Raw genomic sequence first — 16,091 nt, 5'->3', positions numbered from 1 at the left:
CTAGTGGAAGAGAGCCCTGTTAGAGATGTTCTAAAACGTAGTCTCCACCTCCATTTTGTCTGCTCTTATCACTTCTTTCAGTCACATGGAGAGAACCCCACCCTAGCTTACTCAAGTAAAGACAGGTTGGCTGAAAACATACACAGAAATCTGAGGGCTCAATCCACAGCCCAAGGAAACTGGAGCTGGGAACAGAAAGCCACCAGGACCCAAGCAGCCCTTTCAGGGACCACAGGAACTGATCACAACCCTCTCTCCACAACCTGGGTTTTCTTGTTTGGGCCACATGGCATCCAAGGGCCCCTGCAACCCTGACTGCATAGGACTCCCACCCTGGCTGCTAAGCTAACCAACAAGTTCCTTTGTTTTAGGTGTCAAATCCCCAGGAGAGACTCCCAGCTCATTTTTCCAAGCCAGAGCACAAGCCTTAGATTTCAAATGGCCAGTCCGACCAGCGCTGACCAGTCACTTCCAGTTTCTGTAAGTCTGGATTACGCTCCAGGGAAGAGCAACTTATCTGAATGGTGAAGCTGGGTGCAGGCTCTGGGCTCTCTCTCTGCATACTTGCCTGTCTACCCTCTGCTCCTTAGGACCTCCCCTGAAGGAAGACGATCAACCAGCTGTGCCCACGGAGCCTGTAATCCTGCAGAGAAACATTGAGAAGCTGCAGCGGCCACTGCTGGTACCTACCCGATCCACTCAGCGCCCTCTCCTGTGTGCTGAAGGCTGCTCACTTGACTTCCCACTGCTCTCTGCTCAGGGCCCTCTCTTGGTGGCAGGAGGGCACTCGACCACGCATAGGGCAGTCAATGCCCATGAAAACATCCCTCAGTGTCAGATGGGGAGTTGGTGCACATACACCCCAACTTCCTTGCCCCTGGGATGGGGGAACTGAGGCATGTTCTGTGCCGCCTCCCAGAAGTCCCAGGTGGGGCTGAGCCTCAGCTGCCCACAGCAGTGACCCGCTTGATGATGCACCTTTTATTGGCTGCCTTCGTCTCTGTCACACCTCTCCACTTCCCTACGAGTATTCCTGGAATCGTGCCCCCAGATACTACCTGCACTCAAATCCTCCGGGTTGGACTCTGGAAGGATGCAAACCAAGACAGAGGAGAAGTCCAGTGCAGCAAACTCTACGCCACGTCCGTCAATGCAGCTGTTTTCCATACAAAAGCCAGTGTTTTCACCTGCATTGCCTCATGCCCATGTCTATTGCTCAACTGGTTCTGAACTCAGGAGGGAAGGAGGTGTGTTATTTATTGCCCCCTAAGCCTCAAGGAAACACTCAATGAAGACTTGTAAATGCTACAGTTAAGGTGAGAAGGAGCCCTTCTCCGTATCCGTGCAGCAGGAGATAGGAAATGGATGTTGGCAGAGCTGAGGGGGAAGAGGGGTCGCCTTAACCCTGGTGAACAGACAGAGCAGCTTGCCCCAGGCCCCAGGCCCCTCCTTGGCGCACTAGGTGAAGCTGGGGAACAGGGCCCACAGGTGCTGAAGGCAGGAGCCAGAGCCTGTAGAGTCTTTATTTATTGTGAGCCTTGATGTCCAGGGAAGCCAGGCCCATGTCCACAGCCCTCAGGACTCCACCTGGCCATGCTTCAGGGGTGGAGGCATCAAGCGCAGTCACTCATGTCCAGTTCTCCTACGGTCTGAAGGGTCCTCAGGAGGCAGGAAGTGGCTGTGCCTGCAGAAAAAAGCCGCATCAACATCTACTAGCACCTCTTGTGTGCCTGGCCCTGGGACCACTGCTGGCGAGATCAGGTAGACACGGCAGAGGCTGCCCTTGCCGAGCTCACAGCCTGGAGGGAGAGGGTGTCAGGTGATGACCTCGGGTGCAGCGAGCCATCACTGGGAGCAGGGAAGGCAGCATTCTGCTGGGTTTACACAGCACCTGCTGTGTGCCCAGCACTGTGACAGGTACTAGGGACCCAGCAGTGGATGCAGCAGACACACATCGCTGACTCCAGGGAGGGACAGACACAAATGAACAAAAACGTGTCAGCGGGTAAATCCTATGAAGGAAACTGCATCGGGGTGAAGGGCAGAGGTGTGTGGAGCGGGAGGTTCAAGCGGCACTTCACGCCGTCAGCCGCGCTAACGTGACATGTCTTTATACCGTGTTTTACGAGATGAGCCTGTGTGTTTGCTATTTTGGAGACCAGAGAAGAGAGGAGGCCTGAATTTCACTGCCCCCAATCGGAGAGGGAAAGCTGCAGCTGGGGTGCCATTACCGGGAAGGGGAAGGCAGTCAGGAGGACCTGGGTGCGGGGTTAATGACTCTGAGTGCGCTGGAAAACCACAGGCTTTAAAGGGGACAGATGTGACCCCATTTCCGTTTTTAAAAGCTCCTCTGGCTACCAGCGGGGAGACAGAGAGTAGCAGGGGGGCAGGGCAGGGCTGACCCCAGGAAGACCAGGGAGAGCCTTGGTTGCTCATTCCGGGAGGGAGGGAGCAACTGGCCCTAAGATAGGAAGGTGGGGTCTTTGCTCAGATGCTCAAAAAACTTGGAAGAAGTACCACCAAAATATAATTAATAAACTAGCGTGAACAGCATGCAATCATTACTGAATATTTTCTGAAAAGAATTAAAAGTCCGTCTCACTGGTGTCTGCTCTTGGAACCTGAACCTTTCACTTATCTGTGCCTTATTAAAAAAACAAAACCCAATGTCTACAGGGCCTGGTAGAAGGGCATTTCCCCAGTCTTTAGGCAAGAACTCCTCTGAAACAGGCGATGGGAGGGAAGCAGCCACAAGGCAGTAAAGTATAAGCCATAGTGGAGGGAGCTCAGGGATTTTGGGAGGATGGAGACGGGCCATGACGGGATTTTCTGGGGGAGGTGACATCGAAGCTGGGATACGAATTAGCCAGATGGAATGGGAAGGGCAGTCCAGGCAGAGGAAAAGTGAGATAAAAGCCTGGCAGCAGGAGAGACCGGCATTCGAGTAGCTGCATGTTCACTGGGGCAGGAAACACAGAGCTTGAGGTGGATGTCGGGTAGAGGCAGGGCCAGAGGCCATGTCCTGCAGGGCCCCAGAGGCTGTGCTGGGGTGTAGACCTGGCCTGGTCAATGCGAGCCATGAAGCAGTACACAGTCAGAGTTCCTTTGGGATCACTCTGGGACCTTCACAGAGAACAGACTGAATGAGGTAAGACAGACAGCATGGAGGTCCAAGAGAAGGCTTCTCTTCTGGGTGCGAACAGAGAAGATGGGGCCCCAGGAACCGAGGGAGGGGCAAATGGGAGGGGGTTGAGAGAGGGATCTGGTGAAAGATGTGACTTTTGCCTTCGGAGCTTGCAGGCCAGTGGGAGAGACAGTAAACATCTAAACCAGCATTTCTCAACCTTTTTTTTAAAAAAATTATTGCCCCCCAAGGAGTCTTTTTAGACATTTTTTAAAAATTGCACCCATCCATGACACTTTAATACCATAGATATAGTGTATATCTGTTTAGGTACTGTATACATTAAAAACAGGTAAGACTTTTTTGCCCCATCCTTACCCCCATTGCCCATACAGCTGAGAGGCAACGAGGACGAGAAAGGGAGAGTGGGTAAGGGAGGAGGTGGATCAGGTCAGCCTGGGGAAGAACACAGAGAAGCAGCAGGAACCTGGGATTTTGTTCTCAGTGTGGATGAGGAGTCACCAAAGAGCTTTAAGCAAAGGTGTAATGTGACTAGTTTTCAGTTCCTAAATGTTCTCTCTGGCCACCGCATGGAGGCAAGGTAAGAGGGGATTTAGGGAGACCAGGGAGAAGGCTGGGGCAAGTACCTTGGCTGTGGAGGCGGGGGAGGAGACGGCTGGACTAAAGCAGGGACTATGGAATGGGTAAGAGGGGAACACGTGCTGATGTTCTGGAAGCGGGATGCATGGTAAAGGTCTGTGTGGGGCTGAGGCTGACTCCAAGGTCTTTACTCTGAGCAGCTACGAAGATGAAAGGGTGGGATGAAGTGCTGAGCTGCTGTCTTACCTCTGCGGTAGAGGAGGTGTGTGTCGGCTGCACCTGCTCAGCACACTGCAGGAAGCGGCGCACATGTTCTGCACAGTTGCCCACGGCTGCCTCGTTCTTTCTAAGACATTCCTCAAAGGCCTCAAAAGGCTCCGCACAGGCCTGGCGGATCTGCCGGATGACTGGGCTGCAGGAGCAGGGCATTTCAGGCCTGGGGAGATTTCCACCCCACTGCCTACCCCCCCTCCACCTGCCCCGTACTTGCCCACACTCACTGGGCAGACGTGCACTGAGCAATGCTCATCTTAAGGTGGTGACAGTCTCGTTGCCATGACTCAGGCTTGGCTGCCACACATTGGCCATACTGCTCCAGCTCCCGGCCACAGTAGCGAGCAGTGATCTCCAGGGCCGCCTGCCTGTGGGACGTGACAGTCTGAGGATAATTCCAGGCAGTAGGCAAGAAAGGGAATTCTGATCTGAGTCTGGGGTGGCACCCCATGGGGTCTTGGGCAAATCTCAGAGTCTGAAGGGTCCTGGGATAGGGCCAGGGAGGTAGAGAGGTAAGGCATGAGCCTTGGGGGCTGTGGAGCAGGCTGGAAGCTTCTGGGGAGATAGTGGAGGTCCTGAAAAAAAGGTCTGATTATTCCAAGGCAGTCTGTGGAGGTTCTGGAAGAAGGGTCTGGGAGTCTGGGCATCCCCCAGTTTAGGCTTGGGAATCATGAAGAGAAGGCCTAGGGCCTTAGAAGTAACACCTAGAGTTTTCCGAGAGAACCTGGGAGCCCTAAATGAGTTCGAAGGCCCTAAAAGTGAGGGTTAGAGGTCCAAGGGTTGAGGTCTTGGGTCCTGGGGAAGGGTCTCTGGACCAAAGGGTCTTAGAGATGAGACCTGAAGACAGGGGTACTGAAAGGGAGACTTGAGGCCCTGGGGCAGGTTTGGGGGTCCTGGGGTGGGTCTCAGGGTCCTAGGGGCATGATCTGGAAGCCCTGGGTGAGGCTGGGGCTCTAGGGTAAATCTGGAGGGTCCTACAAATAGGCTCTTCAAGTTCTTGGGAACAAGGTCTGGAAATCCAGCGTGAGATCAGTGGTGTCTAAGAACAAGTCTGTGGGCCCTATAGGTGAGATCTGACATACTCGACAGACCCGGAAGTTCCAAAAGGTAAAAGTCAGATGATCCAGGGGGAGGAACCTGGAGCTCTAAAAGGACGGCTCTAAGAGTCCTAGAGGTCCTGGGAGAAGTCTGGAGTCGTAGGGTTGCAGGGTGAGGGACGAGACCCGGTGTTTTGGGGGGCAAGGCTTGGGGTGTTGAGAGACTGGACCTGAAAGTCCTCCGTTATCACCCGAGAGAGGGGCGGAGCCTAAACGCTCAGAGAGCGGGGCCTGAACACGCGCAGAACTGAGGCTCGTGAAGGACAGCGCTGAATCCTAAGGCTCGGGATCTCCAGGGAACAGAGTGGCCAATCCTTCTTCCCGGAGTCCTGGCCTAAGTCCAGATCACTGGGGAAGAGAAAGAATACGGGGGCAGTTACGGGGTAGGGGATCCCGCTACTCACATCCTGAGGCCGATGCCGGAGGAGGATCAATGAGGGAGGATAGCCCCGCCTTTTCCGGTATCAGGTTGTCATGGCGGCGCCCAGCCCAGCCCTCCTTGCCTCGTATTTACCCGGTCGCAGAGCAGACAGGCAGCCCAGTTCCCTTTAGGCCCAACCCGTCATGGCGGCGCCCTACTTCTCCTTCCGGCCCCGACCTCTAATGGTGGAGCCTGGCGTAGCCACGTTCCGGCCCCAGCCGGCTCGGTACTTTGTGCCCTTCAATTTCCGGCTGGCCCTGGCGGCACCGGGAATTCACCGGAAGTACTGGGAAGAATCGCGGTACTTCCGCTCTAACGCGAGTGCGGCGCCGGTGTGCGCCGCTCCTGTACTTGGCCGCAGCCGCACGCGCCTTTAGCCGCCTTACTGGAGCTTGTGGCCAGCGGCTGCCGCTGCTGCGACCCCTCAACATGCTGCCGTTCGCGGCTTGGTTGGGCGCCGTGGCTGCGGGCTGCTGGGTGCCCGGACACGGAACCTGATACCTGATGCCCCTCTGCATCTTCTCCTCTGCGCGTGCGCTCACTAGCCTCTGGGGACGCTGGTTGTACGCGAGGCGGAGCGGGTGGGAAGGGGGTCACCCCGGGAGCAGGAGAAGGAGGCCTGGACCTCTCGTCTACTCAGCCTGGGTTACCCAGACCGTGTCCCCTACCCCTTGGCATAAATTATGAAGCCAAGGCGGACGTGAGTTTTAGTCTTGGCTCCCTGCCACATTGGGGAAGTTAGTTCTCTGTAATTCTTCATCATATGACAACGTTTCCGCCTCCTCGTCTGTCTTCAGGTATGAGGCTCCGTGTGAGTATCCCTTGGTCAGAGAACTGAGCGTCAGTCCTGCTGTCTTGTGTGCAGAGCTTTTTCCAGACCCAGGGTGAGCCAAAATGAACGTAAAACGTAGTTAATCATAGTGGCTTAGAGGAACAAGAGCCATTTGTGAGCACGTGACAATTGCTTGGAGTCTCAGTATGTTACCGAACTGGAACAGCACAGCTCAGATGGGACTGGAACCCAGGGGCTGGGACTCTAACTCACTGTCTTTTCATTGAGCTCGCACACCTGGTATCAGGACTTACAGAAGCTCAGGTTTTTTCTGTCTGGTTACTGAAAGAATTCAGTGAGACACAAAGTGATAGGAAAGAAGTGGATTTATTTAGAGAGATACACTCTGTAAGCAGAATGCAATCCATCTCAAAAGGGGAGAGTGGCCCGGAAATATGGAGTGGTTAGTTTTTATGGGCTGGGTAATTCTTAGGCAAGTGGGAGGAGTAGTCTAACTACTTAGGGGAAGGGGCGGGGATTTCCAGGAATTGGGTCCCTGCCCACTTTTTGGCGTCCTGTGGTCATCCTGGCACCTGTGGGCATGTCATTTGCATATGTTAGTGTATAATGAGGTTCAAGGTCTTCTGGGAGTTGAATCTTCCTCCATCTTGGGCCTAATCGGTTCTAGCCAGTTTTTGTCATACCTGCAACGGCTCTGTCATTCTTTTATTTTTTTTATTTGTTTGTTTTGGCCACAACACAGCTTGAGGGATCTTAGTTTCCTGACCAGGGATTGAACCCTGGCCCAGGGCACTGAAAGCTCCAAGTCCTAACAACTGGACTGCCAGGGAGTTCCCAGGGAAAGGTTTTTAAAGACAGGGTGAGGGAGCTTCCCTTGTGGCACAGTGGTTGAGAGTCCGCCTGCCGATGCAGGGGACACGGGTTCGTGCCCCGGTCCGGGAGGATCCCACATGCTGCAGAGCGGCTGGGGCCCGTGAGCCACGGCCGCTGGGCCCGCGCGTCCCGAGCCTGTGCTCCGCAACGGGAGAGGCCACAACAGTGAGAGGCCCGCATACCGAAAAAAAAAAAAAAAGACAGAGTGAGGGGAGAGGGGTTGTGGGGTGTGTGATCAGCTCTAGACATTCTTCTCATTGGTTGGTGGGAGTTAGCATCATCACCTTTCTGGTTCCAACCAGTCTGGGGTCTGCGTGCCTCCATCTGGTGAGGGTTTCAGTATGTGCAAAACAGCTCAAAGGACACGGCTCAGAATATTATCTGTAGCCCCTGAGGAGGAACTAAAGGGCCTTGACTTTGTTTAATGGCTAAACTATTATTATTTTGTCTTGTTTGACGGTTTTCCTTTCTGCATTTTCTCACTTCTCTGATTCAATTTCCTCTTTGGAACTCGGGGAAGGCCCAGGAGGCTAAAGTTTTTCTACAGACAGAAGGTAGGCAGAGGACATGGGGAGGAAGTGTGTTCTGGAAGGGCCCCAAAGGGTCCTCCTTGGTTGCAAGTGTGCTCGTCTGTAAAATGGGGATGATAACAGTGAAATTCTTCACAAGATATAGTATATATGAGCGTTTTAGCATGGAGCCTGGAAGAGAGGAAGGGAACAGCGTCAGCGTCTCTTCTCTTTGGCTTCAAATGTAGACTAAATTCTCAGGTTTTCCCTTCCTGGGAGAGTGAAATCTTAACCTGTCCCATGCCTCCCCCTGAGTCTTATCCCAAAGTCTAGGTAATATGCTTCCTCCAGGGAAGGGTTTCAAACGTCTGACACTCATGCCTCCAAACTTCTAGTTGCCTTTTGGCCTGTGGCTCAAGAGTGTAACTAACTTCCTCTTTAGGAATCAAAGGTAAGGGGGACCCAAGTGACCCTAGGGTTTGGAGTGAAGCAGATCTGGGTTTAAACCTGAGATCTCGGACAGAGTACTTCTCTCTGTGTTTCAGTTTCCTTGTAACAGATGTTTCAGGATTTCCTTGTGAGTAGAAACATAGATGACATGCAAAGCACCTGGTATGGAGCACTTTGTATTTTCTTTCTAGCCTTATCAGTTTGTTATGTTGACCTAAAACAAATAGGCTGCCAGTTATTTCTCCAGCAAAAGTGGGTTTATTCGAGATCAGTAAAGCAATACAGTTAACAGGTCTGCAACCATAGCAAGCCAGGTGCAAGTCCCAGCACAGCAAGGAGCTCTTTTAAAGAGGGGAAAAGGAAATTGGGAGGACTGTAGTAAACAGAGTCCATTGGAGGGATTGGGAGTTTGAAGTTTAGCGGCTTTTTATTGGCTAAGTCCTGACAGTCTCATTGGCTGAGCTCTTGCTAGGGAAGAAGAGGAATCTCTTCCTGTTGGGTTCAGTTATGTGTTAGGGTGTGAGTGCGCCCCCTTCTGACCTCCTGACTCTTTTAATTTTGGTTCTGTTTATTACTTTTTACAATTATTATTGTATATATTTGTTGGCTTATTTTCTGCCTGCTTCAAAGCCCTGTGAAGCCCATGAGAGAAGGGGCTTTGTATCTGTATCATGGTCACTGCTGGCTACCCCACAGCATGGGGCCTGGCCGAGTAATAGTGGAATGAATGAAACAGCGTGCTCATAGGATTGCATGAGGATAATGATGAAATAAAATTGTTTTTAAGGCAGTACAAGAAAATATTTAAACATAAAATTCTCAAAATAAAAAAAGGAAAACAAAATTCTCTCTCTGCCCATTTGAGCCACTACCCCCTCCCTTTCATTGTGCATGGGGCATCTGCATTATACATCAACTAGATCCCCTAAGAAGATACAGAAATGCCTACTTGACAAAGAGAAAAAAAAAAGCCAATCCTCCTGGCACCAGCAAAGTAACTCCTAGGAGATAACATTCCTTTCTCAATCCTGCAAGCAATCGCGATGACCCACTACTCTCCTTGTTGGGCTGTGTTAACTGTCAGTATGTTACTTTGATGTATAAGCCTTTGTCTCAAAAACTTATATAACTGTGCCTTGACCTCTAACAAGCAGAACAGTCCTCAGAACTTCCTGAAAGACTGTCTCCTGGGTTATAGCCCTCAGGTTGGCTTGAGTAATATTTTCCATGTCTTAGATTGACCACTGATTAATTTTTTGTTGACAGTAACATGAGATCCAGTTATTCACTGTTGACGGAAAACTCATCAGTTGATCTAAGAGACAATTGGAAATTTTTATTTTATTCTTAAAAAATATTTATTTATTTATTTAGGTTGTGCCAGGTCTTAGTTGCGGCAGATGGGCTCCTTAGTTGTGGCATGTGAACTCTTAGTTGTGGCGTGCAGGAGGGATCTAGTTCCCTGACCACGTATCGAACCTGGGCCCCCTGCATTGGGAGCATGGAGTCTTACCCACTGTGCCACCAGGAAAGTCCCTGGAAATTTTTATTTGAGCCAAATTTGAGGATAATAACCTGGGAGGAGCATCTCAGAAAGTTCTGAGAACTGTTCCACCCTTTAGAAGTCAAGACACAGTTTATATAAGTTTTTTGAGACAGAGGGCTGTACATTAAAGGATGTATTATTGACAGTTTACGTAATTCCAGATTTGAGCACCATCACAGTGGGTCATGTGACCCTTTATAAGATCAAGAAGGAATGTCATTTTTTAAGGAGTTGTCTTATTTATGCCAGGAGAATGTTGCTGTTTATGGTTGAGTAGGTATTTCTGCTTAGGGGGGAGGTTTGGTCAATGCCTAATGCAGATGCACAGTGCACAGTGTGGTGGGGAGAGGGGAGGCCAAAGGGCAGAGAAGAATTTTTATGTTCACATTTTTCTTGGGCTTCCCTGGTGGTGCAGTGGCTAGAATCCACCTGCCAATGCAGGGCACCCGGTTTCTATCCCTGGTCCAGGAAGATCCCACATGTCGCGGAGCAACTAAGCCCATGAGCCACAACTACTGAGCCCAGAGGCCACAACTACTGAAGCCCGCATGCTCTAGGGCCCGCATGCCACAACTACTGAACCCACGTGCTGCAGCTACTGAAGCGCACATGCCTAGAGCCTGTGCTCTGTGACAAGAGAAGCCACACCACAATGAGAAGCCCACGCACCACAATGAAGAGTAGCCCCCGCTCACCGCAACTAGAGAAAGCCCGTGCACAGCAGCGAAGACCCAACACAGCTAAAAAAAAAAAAAATTTTTTTTCTTGTCATAAATATGAATTTTATTTCACACACTAATATTAAGTGCCATATATGTGCCAGGAACTGTTCTACCAGCTGGGGAGACAGCAGTGAATAAAACAGACAAAAATTTATACTGATAAAAAGTTAAAGAAGACAATTCAGGTGATAGAAATTTTAACACTTCGTGAAGCAGACAGTCTCCAGAGAACCACAAAATGGGGTGGAAGGCAGGAGGCTTTTATAGGATAAAGAATAACGAACAAGGAAGAGAGAAACAGAAAATATCTGATAGGCTGGGGCCACATATTCAACCTTGTTTGAGGTGACAAGGAAGAAGGAAATAAGCCCAGAGTTGGCTTGGCATTTGGGTATTGGCCAACTGGACATACTGTGCTTCTGGTCAAGTGGAGCATTACAGGGATATGAAAGTTACCTAAGTTTCGGTTTGCAGGCCTGGCACCCAGGGCTGGATTGGCTCTATCTTGAGCCTGTAAAGTTTTATTTCAGCAGTACCAGAGTGGAACTGAACATTCTAGTGGGAGAAACAGTCATCACAGTAAATAAAAAAAGCATATACTAAATGAGTGATGAATATTAAAGAGGATGATCAAACTGGGAAGGGACTGGGAAGTGTTGAGAGGGTGACAACTTTCTCGGTAGAATGTCCAGGGAAGGTGTGATGATATGATTATAATAAACATAATATTTGGTCTTCATCCACTGTTCAGCACAGAGCTCCTGAAATCTTGGAATTTCCTACGAAATGAGAGCAACAAAGGTGTCTTTTGTTATGCTAATGAGGTGACTTTGGGGCCACACCTAAGGATGGGGGCTGGTTGCTAGGAGAAACAACCCTGAGATTAGATGATTGGAGCTTTCAGTCTCACCCTCCTGACTTCTGGGGAGAGGGAAGGGGCCAGAGGTTTAATCAATTATATATGGCCAGTGATTTAATTACTCGTGCCTGTGTAATGAAACCTCCATAAAAACCCAAAAGGAAGGGGTTTGGAGAACTTCCAGGTTGATGAACACGTGCAGATGCGGGAGGGTGCCTGTTGCAGAACTTGGAAGCTTCATTCAAGCCCTTTCCCCATACCTTGCCCTGTGCGCCTCTTCCATCTGGCTGTTCTGAGTTATATCCTCAGTTATATCCTTGGTCATACAGCAAGTAAAATGTTTTTTTCTGAGTTCTGCGAGCCACTCTAGCAACTTAATTGATCAAAAGGAGGGGACTGTTGAAACCTCCAATCTGTAGCCAGTTGGTCAGAAGCACAGTTGACGACCTGGACTCAGGATTGCCCTCTGAAGTGCGTGTGCGTACGGGGGGCAAGGGAAGGCAGTCTTGTAGGACTGAGCCCTTAACCTGTGGAATCTGATGCTATCTCTCGGTAGATAGGGAAACTCTGCCCCAATGGGTTAACAGAAACTGGTGACTAACAGAAATTCTTGAGCTTGTCTTACAGAACAGCAGGTAAAGGAACAGCTTGTTAAAAAAGTTTGCGTGGGGCTTCCCTGGTGGCGCTGTGGTTAAGAATCCACCTGCCAATGCAGGGGACGCGGGTTCAAGCCCTGGTCCGGGATGATCCCACATGCCGCGGAGCAGCTAAGCTGGTGCACCACAACTACTGAGCCCGTGTGATGCAACTACTGAAGCCTGCGCGCCTAGAGCCTGTGCTCCACAACAAGAGAAGCCACCGCAACGAAGAGTAGCCCCTGCTCGCCGCAATTAGAGAAAGCCCACGCAGAGCAACGAGGACCCAATGCAGCCAAAAATAAATAAATAGATAAATTTATTTTTTAAGAAGATTCATTTAGGTTAAAAAGTACCTACTCAAAAACACAGGCCCCGCTGAGCAGGGTTAATGATGGCTTTCTTTCTGACGCTTAGCTGAGGGCAGCACTGAGAACTGGGGGAGATTGAGAGGGAGACGAAGAATCCGCTGTTTGATTTTATGTGAGATTTGCACATTTCAGCAGGAAGGGAGCAAGGTGTGGTGAAAGGAATGGTATAGGGGAGCAGGTTGTCTGGAAGGGGACTGGCCAGGGAAAGAGGGAAGGGGTCAGGGCACATCAGGGTTTTGTTTTTTTGTTCCCCTCTCCCCCCAGCTTTAAGGAGGTATGTATGACAAATGAAAATGATATTTCTATGGTGGGCAATGTGGTGCTTCGATACAGTATAGATTGTGAAATGATTACCACAATTAAGCTGATGAACGTATCCATCACCTTGAAACCACACTCAATTCTCGGATGGAACTTGAACCCAGCCAGAACTCAGATTGGGACTTGAACCCATGACCCCTTAGGAGCGGACTCGAGCCCACTGTCTTTTCATTAAAACTGCTCACCTGGTGTCAGGACTTACTGAAGCTCAGGTTCTTTTGTTTTTTGGGTTTTTTTTGCGGTACGCGGGCCTCTCACTGCCGTGGCATCTCCCGTTGCGGAGCACAGGCTCCGGACGCGCAGGCTCAGCGGCCACGGCTCACGGGCCCAGCCGCTCCGCGGCACGTGGGATCCTCCCGGACTGGGGCACGAACCCGTGTCCCCTAGCATCGGCAGGCGGACTCTCAACCACTGCGCCACCAGGGAAGCCCCAGGTTCTTTTGTTTTGATGCAGAAAGAATTCAGCGTGAGGTAAAGTGTTATTCAAAGAGTGAGTTTATTAGCGTAGGACAGTTGTGAGAGAGACACGCGGGCAGGCAAGGCGCAGCCGCAAGAGCAAAGAGGGCTCCATTTTTATAATCAAAGAAAATGGGGAGGGGAGAAGACCACCTTTTTCCTCATTCTTGGGTAGACATCAAGGCTTACATCATTAGTTCCTCCTTTAACCCTATATGGTCTGAGACCGTCATGGTGCTATTTAAATCCTATGTATATTAGGGTGGTGACATATACTAAAATATGGTAATTCATCTCAGGTTTCGGTATAATGTCCCCTTTCACCTAGTTTCTTCACCCTTTCACCTATACAAAGTCCTGTCTCGGCTACATGCAGAAATGATACTTTTCGAGGACCATTAACTCCCCGATTTCATGTAACAAGACATAGACCCCATATCTATAGTCTTGTGGGTTTTTTGTTGTTTTTTTGGCCATGCCACATGGCTTGTGGGGTCTTAGCTCCCCGACCAGGGATTGAACTCTGGCCCTCAGCATTGAAAGTGCAGAGCCCTAACTTCTGGACCGCCAGGTAGTTCCCTATTGTCTTGTGTCTTAGCTGTCAGGGTTTGTGGCTTGAGTGTGCCTGGTGTTCCTTCAAGGTAGAGTAGATTGTTGCTAGATTACTGGATCCTTTTCTTGAGTGTCATTAGCTTACAAGAGACATTATTGCTAACTGTGGTCACCATGCTGTACATTAGGTCTCTAGGACTTACTCATCCTATAACTGAGTTTGTGCCCTTATGACCAACATCTCCCCATTTCCCCCACTCCCTGGGCCTGGCTACTCTGCTCCTATGAGTTTGACTTTTTAATTGTATTTATTTATTTATTTAAATTATGTTTTAGCTCCACAGAGTTTGTTTGTTTTTATTAATTTATTTATCCATTTATTTTTGGCTTCGTTGCTGTGCACCAGCTTTCTTTAGTTGCAGCGAGTGGGGGCCACTCTTCATTGCGGTGCGCGGGCCTCTGACTGCAGTGGCCTCTCTTGTTGCGAAGCACAGGCTCTGGGCACACGGGCTTCAGCAGTTGTGGCGCGCGGGCTTAGTTGCTCCGCGGCATGTGGGATCCTCTAGGACCAGGGCTTGAACCCACGTCCCCTGCGTTGGCAGGCAGATTCGTAACCACTGCGCCACCAGGGAAGTTTTACTTGTTTAGATTCCACATATCAAGTAGATCATGCAGTGTTTGCTCGGTGAAATAAGCTAGACACAGGAAGACATAGCGCCTTGCAGGGAGCGCGTGTCGGAGTTGGTGAGGGGCAGGGTTGTATGATGGGAGGATGCACTTGTAGACTGACTCAGAGAGAGTTTTAGTTCAGGGCTTCGATCCCTGGCCAGACTGAGGGCCGTCACGGATGGCAGCACCGACATGACTTTGACCAGATGATCTCCGACCTGGCAGCAAAGTGAGTGCTGACCCTTGATCCCTCGAAGGGGCTGTGAGGCAGCCTGTGATGGTGCCTGGGCGTACAGGTGGTTTCCTGACGGGGTGTTACGAGAAGGCTCTGTAGACCAGGAGAGGGTCTCTTGGTCCCACGGGCTCCTCTCCTCTCGGGTGGCTTCACCCACCACCCTCAACTCTTGGGCTTCCTTCTGTCTTTTCTGGAAGCTCCACACTCCTGATCTTAGGTTGTAGGGCATGCTGGAGGGGAGGCAACTCCTGAGGAGCCCCGCACACGTAAAGTCTCCCGGTGTGAGGACAGCGGTGAGAGGATACACCCTGCCAGCCACCTTCCACCTTTTCTCAGTGACGTGGAACTTCAGGGCCTCCCCTCCTGTGGAAAGAGTGGCACAGGAAATTGTTAGAGGAAACCACATACTCTGAGGGGGTCTCTTGCCCCCTTTTCTCCATCGTAGGCCCTTCAGTTTAAAAATCGGAACTGTGATAAATTCTATCCTCAGTGGGGACTTCCCTGGTGGTCCATTCGTAAAGAATCCACCTTCCAGTACAGGGGACGTGGGTTCGATTCCTGGTCAGGGAACTAAGATCCCACATGCCGCGGGGCAACTAAGCCTGCGTGCCGCAACTACTGAGCCTGCGTGCCACAACTAGAGAGCCCGTGCGCTGCAACTACAGAGCCCACGCACATCAACTAGAGCCCGCGTGCCGCAGACCATAGAGCCTACGCACCCTGGAGCCCGCACGCCACTAGAGAGAAGCCCGAGCGCCGCAACAAAAAGATCCCGCTTGCCGCAACGAAGAGCCGACGCAGACAAAAAAAACCCCTCCATCCTCGACTGCAGCTTCTGGATTCCAGCCGTTTGCCAGTCTAGGCAGGGCCGGGAGGCCTGGAGGAGGGTATACCTGCAGGTTCCTGCCGTGCTGTCAGGCCTGTATTAAGGTGCTGGGCAGGGGAGGTTTTGGGGAAGAGGTGGAAGCTGTGGCTGTGTCCTAGAGAAGCTACAGAAACAGCCTTCCTGAGTGATGGCAGGCACGCTGCAGGTGAGAGGAGGACGCGGTGCCCTCATGAGGTCGGACTCAGACTCTTCTGCCCCCTGGGAGCAGGGGAGCAGCTCCCTCCTGGGGACCAGTCTTAGACAAGACCTCCGCCGCCCACCCAGTGCAACTCCTTTCCTCGTGCACTGGGCTGCTGGGGCTCCCGCGGCCCTGGCCCCCTCCTCAGCACTGCCCGAGCCCTCCTTACCCGCTGCAGGTTCACGGGGTGCGAGGCTTAGAAGAGGTGCAGTTTCATGAGCTGCAGCTGACGAATGGGTCCCAGCGCCCTCCTTCCTCCAGGTCCTCCAGAGCTGTGGGCCAAAAGGAGGCCAAAGGAGGCGCACACAAACCGGTCACAGATGCAGGGCATTTTTTCTTTTCTTTTTTTTTGGCCGTGCTGCAAGGCTTGCAAGATCTTAGTTCCCTAACCAGGGATTGAACCTGGGCCCTTGCTGGTGAAAGTGCAGAGTCCTAACCACTGGACCGCCAGGGAATCCCCCTGCTTAGCCTTTAAAGCGCATTTGATGTTTCAAACAGAACTTGGCACCTTGTGGGAAGGA

General features: G+C 51.2%; 1 protein-coding gene and 1 pseudogene across 3 annotated transcripts in view; both read right to left on the bottom strand.

Moving 5' to 3' along the window:
* LOC111187449 (axin interactor, dorsalization-associated protein pseudogene) overlaps positions 1-1,374 on the bottom strand; it is a 32,269-nt pseudogene extending 30,895 nt beyond the window's left edge. Inside the window, exons 1-2 of the transcript XR_016395351.1 lie at positions 1,059-1,374; positions 569-643 (exon numbers count right to left, since the gene is read on the bottom strand). The product of XR_016395351.1 is annotated as an axin interactor, dorsalization-associated protein pseudogene (transcript). The remainder of the gene's footprint in view (positions 1-568; positions 644-1,058) is intronic.
* A 130-nt stretch (positions 1,375-1,504) lies between these two features.
* On the bottom strand, positions 1,505-5,609 carry CHCHD5 (coiled-coil-helix-coiled-coil-helix domain containing 5). Of its 2 annotated transcripts, none has more exons than XM_022599160.3 (4): positions 5,499-5,609; positions 4,225-4,365; positions 3,971-4,136; positions 1,505-1,684 (listed from the first exon to the last, which is right to left on the bottom strand). In XM_022599160.3, coding segments are annotated over exons 1-4 (333 nt in total). In that variant the 5' UTR covers positions 5,501-5,609; the 3' UTR covers positions 1,505-1,660. The 2 variants fall into 2 exon arrangements, with proteins under 2 accessions (XP_022454868.1, XP_022454869.1); XM_022599161.3 differs by lacking the exon at positions 5,499-5,609 and adding an exon at positions 5,265-5,484.
* Positions 5,610-16,091: the final 10,482 nt, after the last annotated feature.

Source organism: Delphinapterus leucas, chromosome 13, assembly GCF_059928025.1.
Source record: "Delphinapterus leucas isolate spDelLeu-1000000601 "Yukka" chromosome 13, BTC_Dleu_Yukka2, whole genome shotgun sequence".
Taxonomy (NCBI): domain Eukaryota; kingdom Metazoa; phylum Chordata; class Mammalia; order Artiodactyla; family Monodontidae; genus Delphinapterus; species Delphinapterus leucas.
The sequence above is the reverse complement of the archived record's forward strand: the minus strand, read 5'-3'. Positions and strand labels throughout refer to the sequence as shown.

What these genes read in the sequence shown, in the direction of transcription:
- CHCHD5 (XM_022599160.3), bottom strand. An exon ending in GCTCAGTGCACGTCTGCCCA is followed by an intron (nt 4,137 to 4,224) that starts GTGAGTGTGGGC and finishes CTGCTCCTGCAG; the next exon opens with CCCAGTCATCCGGCAGATCC. An exon ending in ACACCTCCTCTACCGCAGAG is followed by an intron (nt 1,685 to 3,970) that starts GTAAGACAGCAG and finishes TTTTTTCTGCAG; the next exon opens with GCACAGCCACTTCCTGCCTC.